Source organism: Adiantum capillus-veneris, chromosome 25, assembly GCF_014529385.1.
Source record: "Adiantum capillus-veneris isolate H3 chromosome 25, ASM1452938v2, whole genome shotgun sequence".
NCBI classification, from domain to species: Eukaryota; Viridiplantae; Streptophyta; class Polypodiopsida; order Polypodiales; family Pteridaceae; genus Adiantum; species Adiantum capillus-veneris.
The window spans coordinates 61100055-61120054 of NC_140955.1; the positions used below are offsets into that span (position 1 = coordinate 61100055).

At 39.3% G+C, this 20000-nt stretch overlaps 1 protein-coding gene across 1 annotated transcript; it reads left to right on the forward strand.

Annotated features, from left to right (window-relative positions):
• Nucleotides 1-13045: 13045 nt before the first annotated feature.
• Nucleotides 13046-13429, forward strand: LOC147424973 (uncharacterized). The gene is made up of 2 exons (XM_086500453.1): nucleotides 13046-13079; nucleotides 13164-13429. The coding sequence occupies exons 1-2, from the start codon at nucleotides 13046-13048 to the stop codon at nucleotides 13427-13429; spliced, it is 300 nt and encodes a 99-aa protein (XP_086356579.1).
• The last annotated feature ends 6571 nt before the right edge of the window (nucleotides 13430-20000 follow it).

Below are 20000 nucleotides of genomic sequence, written 5' to 3' on the forward strand. Positions count from 1 at the left end.
CATACCAAATCTGCCCTTTCAGAGGATGGTGAGGTCCATATGTGAAGAAGCTACCTGGGGCACTAAAAGGTGGAAGGTGGTGGCTTTGATGGCTCTACAAGAAGCAGCAGAGGACTTCCTACTCGAGTACTTCAGTGACATCACCATTGTAGCAGCCCATGCCCACAGGGTTACTGTAATGGACAAAGATAGTGAGACACTAAAAAGAATAAGGTGGAGGTATGACAAACTACTGGTCCCCAATGTCTGTAGGGATAAGAAAATGAGGGAAATTTTGTTATACCCCCCTGAGCTATTGCCACAACTCACAGTTGTAGATGTCACACATGATGTGAATACAAGGGGAACGACAGAGACTGTTGCTCGCCAAACAGAGGACATGAGGGAAGCAGAGCTTAAGGAGAAAGCAAAAGTAGCAGTGGAGTCCCAGAGGCAAACAGAATGCAATGTGACCCTGTCCATAGAGGTAAGCAATCAAGAAACTCTACTTTCAATGAAGGATGGTTTGCTTGCAGAGATACCATTTGTAGATGGAGCCAGAAAGCTAGCTTTGGAAAAAGTGGACATTAATTTATTACTGACTCCAGATGCTCAGATCTCAGACTCAATTATCTATGCTTGTCTTAAGTAAGTGTTACTATCTTCTAACTTTGAAAACTCAGATAATAGGTTTACTAACTCAGGTATGCTCTCTGCAGCTTGATCAAAAGTCAACTCCCACCGCACACCCACACGGAGGTGTTTCTTCTTGATCCACAAATGTCAGTGATTATTAGACAGAAGAACAGTCCATCTGGGACCTTTGAGAGTTGGTTTCTCCACTGTGCTATGCTGGAAGTAACTCTCATCATCTTTCCATATGAGAACAACCATCACTGGAGTCTCATATGCCTTGATGTTGACCAACCAATAGTGTGGGTGTTCAATTCAATAAAAGGAACCCACCCTGAAATTAGGCTGTAAGTGTTATGTATCAGAAAGTGTTTCTTATAGATATCCATGTAAATTTGAAGCCTCAAGATAACATCTTGATACTGCTTTGTGCAGTTGTATAAAGAGGTTGTTGCTTGCCTATGGCAAGCTATGTGGAAGGTATGAACTATACAAGGCCCCAATCAAAGATGTACCTGTCCCAAATCAAACCGATGGAAATTCTTGCGGCTGGAGATGTCTTCTCCATGCAGAATATGTCCTGCAAAGCTACTTTGCATTAAAACCTTTCATGACTAAGGTAACCATTTGGCAATGCATTCAGTCAGTTTTGGTTTAGTTTATACAAGAATTCTCACCATGTGGTCTTTCAATTTTGCAGAGTGCTTTAAAAAACTACACATATGATTATTTGCAAAGATACCGGGTAAGTTTAATACAACATCTGCTTACTATGTCGAGCCCCAGAGAACCTGAAGATAGCGGCTTGGACGACCGCACAATTGATATGACAATACATGACGTGCCACCACGACAAACCCTTGCATTCGATACAGTGGAATCACAACGGGCCGAGGGGGTCATATCAGCTGAAGATGAAAGAGCCGAGGATGAGGAAAGGTCAAATGAGCATATGGAAGGTGCTAGTGTACAACCAGAGGGGCTTATGAAGGAGACAATGAAAGAGCCAAGTCAGCCAGTGGAGGAGCCAAAAGAGCCTATGGATGAAACCCAAGATGAGGAAAGCAGGCCAATGGATGAGCAAAAGGATATGGATGAGGAGAGCAGGCCTAGGGATGAGCAAACTGATATGGATGAGGCAAGGATGGATGATGCAAGCCGGTCAACCGAGCAGAGGAAAAGACCTTGGAGGAAACCTTGAATGAGGCAGAAAGAGCCATGGGGGAGACCCTTGATGAAGATGTGAATGATGACTATGAAGATGTGAATGATGAAGCTAAAGCAGAGGAGAGCAACAACGGCAACAACACTACAGAGACCCAGTATGGACCCTTGCTACCTGTAGATACGGTTGTTCCGGTAATTTCTATTCAAGTATGGAAAAATATGTCCAGCTTCTGACTACTTATATGTACTTGTCAACTTTTACAGAGGTTGATTATCTTGGACCTCAAAGGATTGCTGCTGATGCGCGTGCCTCTCGGTGACACAGAACCCTTTGAGGATTTGCAAACGTTTCGGATGGGAACTTGTCGAGTCGTGGTTCTTCCAGGAACCAAGGAATTTATTCAGTTTCTTCTTCCGCGCTTCAGAGTTGCCATATGGTCTTCAATGCAAAGGCAAAACTTGTCGCCACTAGTTACAATAGTTTGCAGTGTATGCGGCGCTCACACGTCAGATTTTTCCTTTTTGTATGATTAAAGAAAATGTGTTACCGTCGAGGGCCACTACCACCCTAAAAAACCACATTTACCTCTTTTGTACAAACCATTTAGCCAAATCGGTGTACCCTTTGATGCAACTAATACACTACTGATTGATGATACTCCTGAAAAGGGAGAACTAAATCCACCGGGAACAACTATCTCACCACCTTCTTTCGAGGGGCATTCCTTTGATTTTTACCTTGAAGACATTTTGATCCCATACTTACAGAAATTGTATCTCAGTCCATTGTTCATGGACGAGTTTGTACTTTCTAATGAATTAAGATGACTCTTCTATCATGTCTTTGTCTTGTCTAACATTGAAAGAGAGAGAGAGAGAGAGAGAGAGAGAGAGAGAGAGAGAGAGAGAGAGAGAGATTTGACATGCTAAAGAAATGTATTTCAAGCACACTTATATTCACAGGGCACAATTGACAAATGAGCTCAAAAAACTTCAAGTATTGAAAGTCATTCGTATACACTTGGGTTCACAAGAATCTCTGTTACATTGACACTATTTCAACCCGACCATCCAACTCTTTGCACAAAATATCTTTTTCCCTTCGCCACATCACCTTACGGCCAGCTAGGAAAAAGGAAAAATCTGATAGGTCTCTGTCCATTGACTCTTCAATTATATCATGCCGCAACTGCAGAAGACTGCATAGCTCCCTTATTGTAACCACCAACATTAGGCCATGCTCTTTATCAATCACTTCCACATCCACAACAGGATTATCTTCCAAACCTGCAGAAACCTGGTCCATAGGAATGTACTTACCATTGAGTATTTGTGATCGCATATACCAAAAGGAGAGTAACAGTGATTGGCTTGCAATCATGTACTTGACAACTAGAGTATCAAGCGCGACCTCGCACCGTAAGCCAATCTCTTCCTTTACATACCATCCTCTGTCAAGAATTTTGTCACAGGATGACTGCTGAAATGACTTGCACATGAACATAGTTTTCGTAACAGGGATATTGTAGCTATGAAACAACTCTATGAAGAGTGCAGCAGGACAAAAGTTTGCAATTCTAACGAGTTTGGTGGGAATAGAGCTACGTAGAGACCTCTGTATATCCTTGTAGAGATTACTTCGCATTGCCGCCACCATTGTTTCCTCGGGAACTGGCCAGTCCACAGTGTTCCAATCAGTTGGTAGAGGCAGTTTCACCAACATGCCATTCTTATTCCCTGAGCTGAGTTGGTAGAAGTGGTCAGTAAAAAATATTCCTTCATCAGCCAGGCTTTTGCTGCTCCTCCCTGAATACTCTAGAGAACCAATGTGGGCATGAACAACAAGGAAGAGGCCTATTATGCACTCCACAGGCTCCCATTGCTCATAAGAAGAGGGATAAACATATGCAATATATATAAGAAGAGTTAAACTAAGAGGATCAATAAGTAAAAATGACAAATCTAATGGAGCTGTGAAGAATGGAGACATTGCTCATAAGAAGAGGGATAAACGTTGCAAAATATATAAGAAAAGTTATAATGAGAGTATCAATAAGTGAAATGACAAATCAAATGAAGTTCAGATGCCAAGAGTACTTACAATTGCAACGTGGTTGATGTATATTTGATACATTTCCACTGTTTGCTATCACGTCTGGATGGGTAAACACATGCTGAACAAGAACTTCCTTTACAGATCTTTTGCTGATTTCAACTTTGAAATCCAACACTATGGCCTTCCATGCTGAGCGGTAAACATTGATACCACTAGACCTCTTGGGTCTTCTTGGTTGTATGAGGACCCATGAACCTTTGTTTATCCTTTGTCCAACCCATTGGTTCTCTGCACTTATTAAAGTTGATATTGTAATTGAGGATATGCTACTAATTGGCCTTCTAGGCAAAGTGCAGCTGTTGGTTGTTGGTGTGAGAGACAGTAAACACCTAGAGATTCTTGGGCGAGAAGACGTGGAAGCCATAGCTCTCAGAGAAAAGCTTTAGTGGAGGGAGATTCACTTTGAAAGCATTCTAATGGAGGGAAAGTGTTTTAGAATTCCAATATCTTGTGCGGGCTTAATGGTCACCCTCCAGTACGTTAATGACCATAAGAGAATATCAGCAGTGGGACCAATGGCAAGCACCTAAACAGCTCAGTAAAAGCAAGGAAATTACGATGCCACAATCCAAGTTTTTAGGCTATTTTCCTATTTTTTGAGTCTTTCCACGTACTTTTCTACGTAACGTAGCCCTCATGCTCATTGGACGTGCTCTATTTTTCTCTCTCTTCATATGGCCCTCCAAATGACCTCCGAAATTTCCTAATGCCTCTAGCCTTCTTTCTTTGCATAGTTTCCCTGTCTCCATGCAATAAAGGCTACCCATAAAATGGTGTGCCTACCACTGCCCCTTGGAGAGCACGTGCCAACACAAGTGGGCTAAGAGATTTTTCTTTATTTCTTGATCTCTCTAGATATGTTTGCATATCCGGACCAAGCCCTATGTATCTACCTGTTAGATAGCCATGTTGCTTTGTGCATTGAATGTAAGCATTGATAACATCAGTGACACATGCATCATACAAATTTTTTTGCTACCGCCTTCTCCAGTAAGCCAAGAAGCATGAATGGTCTCTGACAAATTGGTACTAGTAATTTGAGCTTTTTCCTAAGGGCTCATAGATATCTACATTCCACCAAAAAAAAACTTTGAATTAGTGAAACAAAAAAAACTTTGAATTAGTGAAACAAAAAAAATAGAGAAGGTTGGGGAGAGGCTCATAATTGTATCATACTTCATTGTGTAAGCTACCCTAGTGAGATATCCTTGTCTCCCACCACTTGAACCATTTCTCCAGTGACTTGATATTCTCACTTGCAACATTATGTGCCCACCATCTTTTAATTTCTTCTGCTTGCTTCATTGCCAAACCCATTGTCCTTGAAGTGCACCAAGTCTCACACATGTCTTTGTGGATAACAAACTTTTCTTTGGCTATATATTTTTTAGTATGTTTATGTAGACTTTGCTCCCAATGGAAGAGACATGACCTTTCCCTTCCAATCATGAAGTTATTTGGCCCTTCATTGAAAACTCTACGCACGGCAACCATATTTTCTCCAGCCTCATCAGCCCCAAAAATCCCGCAAAGTCTGCTGATGGATAACCTTCTTGAGCCGACACATTATTAAGAGATCTCCAAGACAAGACTTGTGTGTCTGTATCCTCATCTTTGGTGTCACAAAACGCTATAACCATCAATCCCTTCAAACTTAAAAAAATGTCAAATCTTAGCTACAACAAGTTTGCAAATGTGCAATAACAAAATGCTACAACACATAAAAAGACTATCTCAGATCATAGACAAAGCATGACATAGTTGCCCATCCATCTATTATGTGTGTGTGATCAAAATGTACCCAAGCAGCACTCCAATCTCCATTTCCTCCTCGATGCATGCAATTGACAAGGCCTATACCAGACCCTGGACCTTTTGTTGACATCTTAAAGATGTAGCACTTATCATTTGGCCCACCTTGCCCAAGGAAACAAGTTCCATGAAAGTAAGGAAAGTGACATTTTTTCTTCAAAATCATAATGTGGTCAAACCCATCCCCAAAAATTGAGTCTTGTTGTCTTTTCTCAGTAGCTACCATTATCTTGAATCTGTAAAAAACAAGTCAAAAATTAAATCTGTCAAAAACAAGTCTAAATGTTAAATGTTTTACCTTTGATTTTGAACTAATGGAACCATTTCTTCCAATACATTTGAGAGCTCTGACTCCCCCATTTTTAGTTCATGTGAACCAACAATAGCGTCAACCAATAATTGTCTGGCAACAATCATTTGAACTCTTCTTGGTCAGTTTTTGGTCGTATGTCTTCTGTCCGTATTATTTGAACTTGGTGTTGCTCAAATAATACGGACAAAGAACTCTGTGAGACAAACTAATGACCCCAAGCAATAACTAAGCCCAACAATACAATTTATGGACATGTTAGTTTTATGTGGCCTAGTCCAAAAATGACCATCAAATTTTTGCTCCATCCCTTTCATCCTTTTACAACCTTCTTGAATGGGGGGTAGCTCAAAGGCATTGTCACCATCATAAACCTGTGGAAGCTCGGTCACCTGTTTGATTTTCTTGCTATTGTTTATCAGGTGTTGTAGTCTGAAACATGTTTTGCAACCTAAAATCCAAGGAATGATGGATTTTTTGGTAAAATCATGAACATCATCATCATTGGACTCAATCCTTTGTTGTTTGTCAAACGGATTTGTTTCCTCTTGCATTGATGGATTGTTTATCTCAAAACAATCTTCTTTTGCACATGGAAATTGACCGTTGATGCTTGTTATGCCTGGTTTAGCACCAAAATCACTCTCCTCACTATCTGTAGTATAGAGCATATCACTAGAATGTTCAATGAAATGAGAGAGAAGAGTCCAGTAAAAAGTGCTCATTTCCGTCAATATCCCACTCTGAAGGGGTTTCAATATACATTTTTTCCAACTCGATGTAAACTATTGCTTTCGAACATGTAATTTTGTAGTTTGGAGGAAGAAGACACTGTAGATAATATTTGCTGAGCAAGAGTTTGTTGTGTCGAAGCTCTACTTCCCTAGTGTGTGTCTCTTTTCCAAGTGTCCAAGAGAGAGTTACTCTGTCCATCTCCATAGCAAGAAAAAGGGAGCAGCTGCTTGTCTAAACCTAATGAAAATTTCTTGAAAAAATATAAAACTTAATGTTAAAAGAGAATGAAAATATTTTTGCACTTAGAGAGCACACATCAGTGACTGCCACATCATAAATGCAACGACCGCAATCATATTTTTCTCATTGTTGCTTTATAATTAATGCCGACGGCTACGATTGTAATATAATATCCTCTCATAGTTGTTTTATAATTAATGCAATCATAATTAAATATTCTCTCTTCATTCATAAGGTAACACAAAAACTTTATTTTTACGAGGTAAAAGAAGCTCACAATCATTACACATACAAATCACTAGAAGATTGTAAGTTTGTAGGTATTACTAGAAAAATCTTAGGTATTTTAAGGTTTTCTCTCTCTAAAAACTTGAACTCATAAAAAGGGACTAGGGAGTGTGGAGTTTAGAGAGTTCCTTCATGTTCATTGTTCTCTCTCTAGGCTAAAGGCTAGACAGAATGGTGGTCAACATATCATGAGATTATCAAATATTTTTGCTTAAGATTGAAGGTATTATTAGAAGAATCCCTTAACGCGGACGGATAGCGTGCTCAGCCAGTGGGGTGGAGGCGTGGAGGAAGAGATGGAGGAGGAGAGGAATGCTGTGTTTTTTTATGTTTGCTTAACGGTACATTAGGAAATAACCCACTGCATGCTGCACTGCTGTAATCACCTGCACACACTGCTATAATAATCTGCACTGCTGTAAGCGTCCGCACGTTGTCCAGTACATTGACATGCTGTCCGAGCATGCTGCTGTCTGCACGCTGTCCGAACGCTTTCCAAGTACAAGCTCGCTGTCCGTCTGCGCACGCGCGGACGGATGGCGTGCTCGTTTTCTAGGACAAGATGGCAAGCTGGTTAAAAGCAAGACCGCTCTTGTAGGGTAAAGGGGCCAATAAAAAACCACCCCCCTTTAGGAGGACCGCCAGGGACAGTTTTTTTGTGCACTTTTGGACCCATTGTGAGACACAAATGGGTGAGAGTTGGGGTGGACAATGTAGCCAACTTGCAATCGTGGCCATTAGATCTTGGGTTCAAGCCTTGTTGGCACAATGGCTCTAAATGCCCCCCCATTCTGGTTTCTTATTTACACCCATTTTTTATACACATAAAAAATGTTGTGCGGGCGTTCTTCGCCTGTATAAATGCAACTTGATTCCAGATTTTTGCTGCTGGTAGAGACGATCTCGATCTTCATTTTGAGCGTCTGAGCACTCGATTCTGTTTAGCGTGCTTTCCGGAGTGTGTGTTTCCTCTTAGGTGGCCTTAAGTTGGCCCCTTTACCCTATGCTGTTGTTTCGTGTATGCTACCGAGTCAGTCAAATACAAACCATTTCTATTTTGAGCATGGATGTACACACACATATGAAACAACACCCTTTTGACATGAAAACAAGACAGTCTTCCTTCATCCTCCTTATTGAAGGTATTCCAACATGTCAAGATCAGAGGCTCTACTTCTTTAGTAAATAGTTTATGGATTGGACCCTTCATCGAGTGTCTCATCTTGCTTGGAAAGGGATTCAAGCTCCTCCACCTAATCATAAAATAATAAATGATGAGAAACTCAACGATGTCCCAGCTGTAATCAAATTTAACATCACACCTTTTTACATGCTAGTTCATGCTGTTGTAGAAGCTCTTTGTATTTGCTCTCAAGATTCTCTTTCTCTGTCTTGAGAACTTCAAATTATGATGCTGTAGGTCCACCTAAATTACGCTAGATAAACCTACAAAGAAAGAGCATCTACTTTAGATAATTAAATAATTTTTCAGCATAACAAACTCCAATATTTTTTGTCGCTTAAGACCCAAAATGTAGATGTTTTTCCGATGATAGCAGTCCATGTATTTGGTTTATGCCAGATGAGATATAGGAGCCAGAAGATTCCTTAAATGTAGAGAATGCTTGGAGATGTTTGTCAGTGAATGTGTCTTCATTGAACTCTTCAACGAATGTGCATGTGAGAGCATTGTTGGAGATGCCACTCACTTGCAAGTTATATCTTAGATGGTGTCTGTTATGCTTCTATTTTTTGAGCTTTGCTCTTTTGATGCATGGTTTTTTTCTATTGCACTACCATGTTTCTTTGTATTTGCTGATTCCAATGTCTCGATCTAGGCAACTAATGGCTGTGATGAATGCCCAAGTTTTTGAAGACTGCATGCAATAGAGCTAGGATGTGATTGAACATGCTGGCCTACTTTTGCATGGAACAAACACTGTATGGACCAGTGGCCCAAGCTACCAAGGTGGAGTCTGTGTGGACCAGTGTACCAATGGGTCAAGGTAGTAAGGTATCAAGGTAGAGACGTGCATACCAATGTATCAAAGGGTGTTGACGTGTGGGATGGTAGCTGACAATTGCAGCAATATATATGTAGGATGGGATGTACTGTAGGGATGGCCTATTATTGAGTCATTAGTCTCAATAGTCACTTTCATTCAGGTGTGGTACTTGAAATAGAGTAAGTCTTGAGTCAGCTGCAAATAAGTTTTGACAGGTTTACCATATAGCATTGAAACCACCTTGATTTATGCGAAAATCTAAGGTATTTACCCTATGTTTAGTTTTTAGCAGAAGGTCAAGTGTTAAATCCTAAGAGAGTATCTAGCTTTGGACAAATCTCTCGCTATCTCTCCCTCTTCCAAATCATAGCATTTATACATTTGTTATTTCTTTTTTGCACTTATAGTATTTTATGAAAGAGTTGATAAGTTCTAGACAGAGTTTTGATTATGGTATTGATTTTTTCTTTTATAGAGGTTTAAGATATTTCTCATGGCCCCCAAACACTCCATGAAAAAACCAGAAGCAAATCGTTTAGGGGGGATGACTCTACGGTCTGGGGCTATTCAAGGAAGGCAAGTTATACTTGAGGATGGTTCCTCAAGGATTCTACCAATGAGTCCACCAAAGAAGTCTTTGAAGAGAAGAAATCAATGTGTGTATGTTGATGATGAAGCGTGTTCCTTGGAAAGGTCTATAGATGGAGCTTCTAATAGCAATCCTATCACTCCAAATACTATTGGTCCATCTTTTTCTTCCACCCCACAAACTACCCACACAGAGACCAATAACCAAGACAAAGAAGACGACTTTTCAAAGCATAACAGGGTTTTTGGGGAGAATGTGTCTCTTGGGTTTATGAATGAAGTCATAAGTCAATTTCATATCAAAAGAAAGTCAGAGCTCCCTTTTGTTCCCTTATGTAGATTAATAGCTACAGATGCTGTTCGATGTGCAATTTCGGATGCACCTTGGTTGACATCCACGTTCGATATGGTTGGCTATGTCTCTTCAATGGGTTCTTTTATTGTTTCACTTAAAGGATGACATGGAGACACAAAACATCTAACAAATGATACGATTGAGAAGTGGGATCCAATATGGCAAAGACTTAATGCAGAATTTGAAAAGAATCTTGTGGGTGTAGGTCTTTGAGGCAAACTTTTTTTGGTATGGGATGGTAACCACAGATTGAAAACTTGGATGCGACAAATTGAAGAAGGTAAGTGCTTCTTTTCTTGTTGTGTTTGAGTTTAAATATACATTGTTGCACTTGAAAATTCAATTTGGATGATGTTTCTTTTGTAGAGCACTCTGAGGATGAAAAATATCATGTGCAAGTTCGTTGTGAATTTATTGAGATAGATAAAAAGAAGGAAGCAGAGTTGATTTTGTGTCTTGATACAACAAACAAGTAAGAATTAGTTGGTTAATTGTTGTTCAATTCTTTGGTTGTAATGTGTTTTTTCATTTGCTTACCCATCAACATTTGCTTCTAAAATCTTGCGGGCTACAACTCCACCGAACTTGGCACATGAAGTATTTATGTTTCAAAGTTTGGTATTGCGAACAAATTGAGCATAATGGAATATCTAACTCCTGAGCATAAATCTTAGATGGAGGTTGAGCTTAAATTGGAGGCTAGACATAACCAGGGGATTGTGCCATGGTACTCAACGCTGTGCATTTTGATTGCTCAACTTGTTTGTAAGGTATGTCATACTCAATTTGTTTGGGATAATAAATATAACAATTATGCTAAAAAAATTAAATTATAGCTACTTTGAGAATGAGTATTTCTTCAACTATCTTGAGGGAGCCTTAGTTGAAGGTTATAAGATACGCATGTGTCCATGTTTTCATTTTCATGTGGGAAGTCTATTCAAAGGTGTCAAGTAATGGACTGGGTTACAATTTGTATAATGCCCTAAATTCCCATGTGGGAAGCCTTGTAGAGGTAGCAAGTTATGGATGGAGTTTTGGTTCCCATGTGGGAAGCCGATGTAGTCATGGATTTGTTTGCATTGTGTTGCTGATGACTCATAGAAACATTGTTAAATAATTTGTTTCTTTGAAGGGGAGATGACAATCCTTTTTAGCTGATGAGAAGAGAAGGCTAAGAACTTTAGGTCTTTTTGGGGAGGATTTCAAAAGAAGATGAATAAAGCTTTAAAGAAGGAAGAAGAAAAAATGAGAGATAGCGGATATAAGTACCTTTCTATTGCAAATCTTGCACATGGTGAAAAGTATTTTACTATGTTATTTGACAAGGATTGGCATGACAAAAAAATGGTAGGAATCACTCGGGATAAGTTATACAGCTTGTGTGCCGCAAAGATCACAATAGAGAGGTTTGTTTCATTTAATCTTAAACTTTGATTTTTCATTTTAATGTGCATTGTAATCAATACATTAACTTTTGGATTGACGATGGTAAATTTGTTCAATAGATGCAAAGAACTTCTTCACATGATGATTTTGACCAAAGTTAAGGACTCCAAGGGAGGTCATTTTGCAGACTATAAGAAACTTAGAGCCTACATGAGGCAAGAGACCTATTGGCAAGGAATGTTTGGCGAAGCAACAATTATTATTGCTAAGTTTGAGGTGGAGGGACCTTTGTTGCCAGAACATTTGAGGTCTTTTTAAAGGTGTTTTGGCAAACATGAAGAGTGCTTGAGATTATGCCTCTTTACCCGAAGTGATGCATGCAAGCAAACGTCTTGTGTACAGGTATTGGATTGTTTGAATACTAATTTTGCTTCACAATGTATTTTATTGTCTCTTTTTTATATTGATTTTTCATTTAGATGGCTATTGAATTGTATGCGGCTGAGGATGATAGAGTCTATGCGGGAGGATGTACAAGAATGGTTAGATAAAGAGGATGAGAATACTATGTTCTTGTCAACACTCTTGGAAAAGGGTATTACACCTTGGGAGTGCTCTCACTATCCATGGTGGTTGGAGTATCCCCTAGGTGTTATCCCAAAGAGCGAGCAAGAGATTCATGCTCGTAATTGAACCGCAATCTCTTACATAAACTAATATTTTTTTAAAAAATTGAATTTTGTTGATCTTTTTTTGGTGAACTTTTGTATGGAAAGGTTTTTGAAAGAGAGTCCCATCTCTAATGACAGTGTAATCCCACCCCAAGATACACACATTGAGCCATCCACCAAGCCACCTTTGCGTGGAAGGAAAGGTAGAAAAAGTATAGAAAAGACCTCCCAATCTGTGCCTATAGATGTTGATGGTGAGCAGGAGAGCTTTCCAATTTCTCTTCCACCAAAAGGATCCACACTAGCATCAAAGTCTTGCTTCTCTGAGACTATTATGAGTCGTTCACTACATGAGACGATGCCAGCAAAATGCACCACAGGTAGATGTTCTTTGCTTGTTTATTTACTTTTTATTACTCTAATTATTGTTTGCATTAACCGTTGACACTCCTACAGTTTTCTAAGCATTGTTTGAGATTCTAAGCAATTGAAATTTGCATTGTCATGTTAGGAGATGAGTGTATTACATGTGTGGATGTGGAAGCAATTGATGACCTAGCATGGCATAGGTAAGACTTGCATATTTCTCAAAAAAGTTAACTTACCATAATTTACTCTTACACTGATCCTTTGGTTTGTGTTACTATTGAAATGTGGTTCAAGAAAACACCAATCTATGATGGGCGTGAGTATTCATTGAAGGAGGAAATCTCCCAATATGTGGCAAGGTTGATCTTTGCAGATTTCTCTACGTCCATGCTAGTTGATGGTATTCACAATCACACTATAGGTGAACTTTTTTTTATGGCTTTGTGTTTGTTATACAATGCATATATGTTATGATGTAATTTCTCATTTTAACTTGAGTGTGTAGGTAATGTAAAATTTGTTCCTGAGTGGAACCACTTTTCAACTGCCTTGGCGAGTGGTGTCATGGAAATTGCCGATGTTCACTTGGCAGACGAGGGTTTCTTGGTGACTTTGTCTCTTGCGCAACATTTGGGGGATCTTGTCATCCAAGCTAATAGACTTAGTTTGCAGCTCCATCGCTCGTGGACTTTGATGTGTGATGGGGGATACTTGCATCTAGAGACTGGTGAGCAGGTGAGGTTGCCTGCTCTATGTGAAGCTTGCGCATGAAATTTAGAGTTCTTCTCTTTAAGTGATTTGTTCTCTTCTTACATAGGTGATGGATATCACTCTTGGTTTGTTTTATAGTGAGAATGCTCAAAGCATTACACCTCATTATGATAGAAAGGCTGGGGAGGATGTTTCTCTTGAGTGCTTTCCTGCCTCAAGAAGCTACCTCACAGAGTCTCCACCTCATTCATCAAAAAATTATACAAGGATAGCTAGAGATTTGATTCAAGGGGGAGCAGAGCGTACTGAGACTTTTTATAGGTAACTTTCTAGTCATGAACCTTTGTGAATCAGCACACTCATCTTGATACTTATATGCAAGCTCTTGTCATTAAATTTTGATTATTATGTTTGACACAGCTGATTGCTAGAAACATTCACATATGGGGACGACCATGTTATGGACATTTTTGCTGGGTGTGATGGCTTGGGGCTTGCTTGCACAAAGGAGATCCATCACTGTCTAATGCTAGAGGGTGATTTCTTTGTCTTCTTTGAGTGTTTAGAGAAGAAAGTTTGTGGTCCTCCTCCTGAGGAGAAAAACTAGTAGATAAGTTACTTCCATAGGTGGACAATTATATTTGTGACTTGACTCTATGTATTATTTGAGATAGTATTTTTTCAATGCAACAACAAGCGGAGATTGTGGGTTTTTCCCTTGTCCCCACAAGGGTTTTTCCACCCACAGTCATGATATGTTGATATGGGATGATGTTTCATAACTCAAATCGAGGATCAATCTATATGTTGTTCAATTATGGAGAAAATGTTGTGTTTGTCATGTCATTATCTTGTTATTGTTGTTCTTATTGGGATTTAGGGTAACACAAGCAATGCCTGCTCCAAAATCATCATGTATGTATGTGTGTGTGTGTGTGTGTATGTGTGGTGGGGTCTCTCTTAATGCTCTAGATTTGCATCTCTCTCTCTCTCTCGGCATCTATCTTAATGACCTAGAATTACATCAAGGACTCTCTCTCTCACACACTCCCTCTCTATCATATTCTCTCTAATTTCTTATAGAATGAACAAGATAAAGACTCATTACTAGACCTCATACCAAAAATTCAAATATTTCAGTTTGTACTCTCTCTCTCTCTCTCTCTCTCTCTCTCTCTCTCTCTCTCTCTCTCTCTCTCTCTCTCTCTCTCTCTCTCTCTCTCATATTCTCACTATTTGCTTATATAGAACGAACAAGATAAAGACTCGTTACGAGACACACCAAAAATTCAAATATTGTACTTTGTACTCTCTCTCTCTCTCTCTTTCACACACACACACACACACACACACACACACACACACACACACACACACACACACACACACACACACACACACACACACACACACACACACACACACACACACACACAATGATTGGAACACAGAAGGCATGATGACAAAACACTCTGGGATATTAAACACATAACACCCAATCAAATTCCCACCCCTCTCACACACACGATGGGAAGATTGACTTCTGGCATATGATTCGACACTTCAAGCCTAGTCTTTTGGTTCTGCCCCTTGCTTGCCATACTTGGTTCATTGACTGCATATGGAAATGTATACATCTTTTGCCACACACACACATACACGCGCACACACACATAATATATAGAACACAAAGTGCAAGTTAAGATACAATTTATGATATTATAAACACACAAAAAACACACACATGCTCATGCTCATATAGTACTAAGCAAATAACTGAAATAAAATGTGTTAACAATGGCTCCACTAAGCATGCTACAGGCTACGACATCATTGGCGGAGGAGTAATGGAAGGATGGATACCTGCAAAGCAGGATGGATTTCACTAAATAACCCCCCTTTGTTTAATGGACAAGCCCTTTCATCTTGTAACTGATCTAGAATTTTCGGAAGCATGTATGCATCCTGGATTCTATCTGTTTTTACCCAACATTAAGTAAATAATTGACATCTCTCAAGTGTACTTGGCATATATCAAGATTAAATGGCAATAAAAAATAATTGTGTTGTTATCCGAAAAACTAAGGGGTGCACGGACCTATGTCTGGTACTGGCACAATCGCTGGATTCAGTTCCAATAGGACTCATTGTATGGGAATTGGCTTAATACCACTTGGTGCATTAAAATAAATGTGATAATATAGCAAGGGAAGAAAATACTGCAATAAAGGAGTACAATACAATACTTCTATACTTGGAATAATATGAAACTTGGAATCGTTGATTAACAAGGCTGGATATGATATGGAGCAGTGCTGGCATATTGTTTGGCCAGTTGCGCTCTTGCAAACCTTTACGGCAACCCACACAAGGGCTTTTAAGGCACCGCGTACCCCATCACCTATATAGGAACGATGAATTTCATACGGCAGGCACAAATTTGCTGAGAGACACAAGCTGCATCGCTTATATTACCCTGTTGCAAGCTTTTTTCGCTAAGGCAATAAGCAAGGACAGATTGCGCTATTAGCAAACAGGCTATAGCGTGAGTTATCAACACCCATTCTCTCTCTCTCTCTCTCTCACACACACACACACACACACACACACACACACACACACACACACACACACACACACACACACACACACACACACACACACACACACACACACACACACACACACACACACACACACACACACACACACACACACACACACACACACACACACAAGCCAAAGCTGCAAGGAGTTATTCACAGCGTGTGGTCTCTCTCTCTATCTCTCTCTCACACACCCACACACACACACACACACACACACACACACACACACACACACACACACACACACACACACACACACACACACACACACACACACACACACACACACACACACACACACACACACACACACACACACACACACACACACACGGTGCCGATACCAAGCAATATGGACAACCTTCCGCTACAAGGCACAACGCAAGCAACAACTCATCACCCCAAGGAAAAAATGCTGCTGAGTCTCTGATTGAGCAACACAACAAGGTAAAAGCTGAGTTTTTTTCATACTATGTCAAATTGCAGAAGAGACCATGCACTTGAATAGGGAAGTAAACTTATCCACAAGGCACCTATGTGCTTCACGAAAAAGCTGTTGGAATTCTGTATTAGAATACATGTGTTTAAAGCATTACACAAAGCACTTAGTGTGGTTGAGGAACAAACATGGTACGATGTATACACACACACAGACACACACACACACATACACTTATGCAGGAGCTTAAGAAACAAATATGACACTTAGGATGGCACTCACCAACATGTTCATGACCGTACAAGCATATGCAAGCGTATACATATTATAAATAGAGTAACAAAAGTACACATTTTTTAATTTTTTTTTTCTTTTTGATACCATGTTTGGAGCAGTATCAATACCATAACGAGGATACCGGTTTCAAGTGGTACATTACCTTGAACACTATGTGAGAAAGAGGAGCACTACAGATGGCTACTACAAGCAACAACCAAGTGATTTGTTACAACAAGCCTCAGATACAATTGTATGTAAGCACTAATAGTAAGAATGGAAAGTCTTTCTTATCAGTTTTTTGAATATTGTTTAGCATGAAAAATCAAAGATGTATACGACAGCCTCCTGTGAGGAAAAATGGCATTGTATAAGATTGGGAGATTTTGAAAATATAGAGGTCGTGCAAACGGAATGCTGCCAAAATTTTCACAAATTAAGTATGCTTATAAAGTATTATGATGACTTGTAAAACATAAGGATAAGGATGCCCCTAAGGCAACATTTAGTGTAGTCTCTCAGAATGCTAAACATGTATAACCATTTGTTTTTTTCTAGCATCAATGATTGAAAAGCGGGTGTGAAACAACCTCCTGGGAGAACATATGTCATTGTGTAAGAAGGGTTTTTTTGAACAAAGGAAGTTTTTACAAACAGGATGCTACCAAAATACTCACAGATTAAGTATACTTAGAAAATATCATACGGATGTATAAACCATAGAGATAAGGGTGCCCATAAGGCAACAGCTGGGGTAAGATGCGAGAATGCTAAACTCAGACTTGTAACCATTTTTTTTAATTACTACCTAGCATTAAGAGATGTGAAGTAAGGTATATGCCAATTTCTTCTTTGCATAGATGTCATATAAGATTGCTAAACTCTGAATTTCTTAGTGAAAGGTTTATGTCCAATGGTTTTTATAAACAAGGAATGGTTTTCCTTAGTTACTTTTCTTTAAGACTACCATCTTATATAAGACTGAGATAAGGTTTCGAATAGGGATATATGACAACCTTTTGTGAGGACAGATGACATTATATAAGAAGGTTGTTTTTGAAAAATGATCGGTTTTTTAAACAAAATGCTGCCAAAATTTTTCACAAGTTAGATGTACTTATATCTTGGAAAGCATACTTAGAAACCATAAAGATAGGGTTGCCCTTATGGCAAGCAATTAGTATAATATCTAAAAAATGCTCAACTCATAAGTTTAACCATTGGTGACAAACAGGGATACAGGTAGACAGCTCGGATGAGCATCACTCGAGATGAATTTAAGCTTCAACAGATTCGGGACAAGCTCATGGCAGCCCATGAAAAAACGCGAACCAAGCCAGTAGCAATTAGGGACCCCATCTCCAAACCTTGTAAACCTATAAAAACTTTCACAGACCGTAATCGACCCTACTTACATAGACAAGCCAAGGAGAACATAACATACAACTAGGAGTAAGGTTGGGGCCCAAGGGTGTGACAACGATAACAAGCAGTGGGGATTGCTTGATATACCTGTCACCCATTTAGTGCAAATTAATTCTAATTAATTGTACTTGTGGTTGGTTGGCAGGTAAAGATCCCCGCTTTCATCTACTAGGAGTTCTGGCTAAAAGCTCCTACTTTTTCATGTATCGAAGTATCTTGTAATAAGTTTTTTATAATAAATATTGTACTTTGCTTTGGTCTTTACACAACATGGTAAATGCAAAAAGTATTTAAGTTGTCTTAGTATATGATTCTAAATGATGGTATTTTTCAATCAAACACACACACACAATTTTCCCAGGATACCTTTGGTCGGGTACCCATCATATACTAAGGAAACTTAGTACGGTTTGTTTCGTGAAAAATAATTGTATGCTTATTTGTTGTATTGTGATTTATTCAGGATTTTTGGATTCCATCTCTCACCCGTCTGGGATATGGAATAGAAGAAGGAATTCCTATTCCACCTGTTGGTACCTAGTGTATTATTTCTTGTTTCAAAGGTGTGGAGTTTCACAAAAAATTGATGGACTTTGAAAAACAAGCTTTGAGCACCCACTCTATATCGGTATTAAACACTGCTTCTATAAATGACTGGCTCTCCTTATTGATTCTTTCCAGAAAAGAGAAGGATAAGCTTTTAGAGGCCTTTAATACATTCTTAGCTAAGCTACCCATTATTGACGCACAAGATAGTTCACACCTTGACTTTTATTTTACTTCTCTATCCACTTTTGTAAACAAGTTATATTTTTATCAATAACCTTCCAATAGTGCCTATAGAAATCAAGCACTCAGAAAAGGTGATTAATCCCCTTCTTGATCTAGAGCTATTGGAGGAAGAAGAGAAGGAAGCTCTCAACTTCTTAGCAGATTCAAATAGTGTATCCCCCAAACGAGCAATCTCTAAACTCTTTTTCAAGGTAATCCCTTTACTACCACCCAGGCTCAGTTGGATGCTATTCAACTTGAACATAAGCTCTGGGATTATGAAATTTTTAAACCATCGAGCACCTTTTACAATTTCCTCTCTAGGGTTATTGTGTAGTATTCCCACTGACGTTCTTGACCAGTGTAAAACTTTGGCCTTACACTCCAAGCACCTTTTGGCACAAGATGTTCTCTTCGAGCTTAAACAGGTCAAATTATCCGATGTTGATAGCAAAAAATGCCCAAGATCTTCAATCATTGCTCGCACCAAGGGACTCTCTCTTATGGACAGAGCTAAGGATCAGAAAAGGTTTCTAAGAAACTGTTGGAATTCATATAGACCCTTCCTTAAATACCAATGCAAAAGGCTGGATCCAAACTCCAGTTGTTCCTCTTCAATCATTTGGTTTGATCATTTTTTGTGGTACGTCTTCGAAAATTTATCAAGGTTTTTTCAATTTTCATACGGACCTGCCCAGGTCTATGCCTTTATTGCATGGGTTGCTTTGTTTCCAACTAAATTAAGGCATGTGGTAATCATCTATTATCAGTTTCATGAATACATGCTAGAAGCAGCTAAAGGTTTGGTCCTATAAACACCTGGGACACCTCTTCTTCAAAAACTACACAACACACCCGTGTCCAATAAAATCGAAACCCTACTCAAACCTCCCAAAGGCAAGGAGCAATTAAAGAAGATCACACACACACCAAGCAGCATGGCATCAACAAACAAGAAGCCAAGACAATTCAGAGGATCTGAAGATTATGGGGATACTCCCAAATCACTTGAATACCCAAATTCCGAAGACCAGGTACGCCTACTTATCACAAGAAATAATGGATTATTACATTTTGAACGCACTGCTAAGATGCATGGAAGATTTGTTCA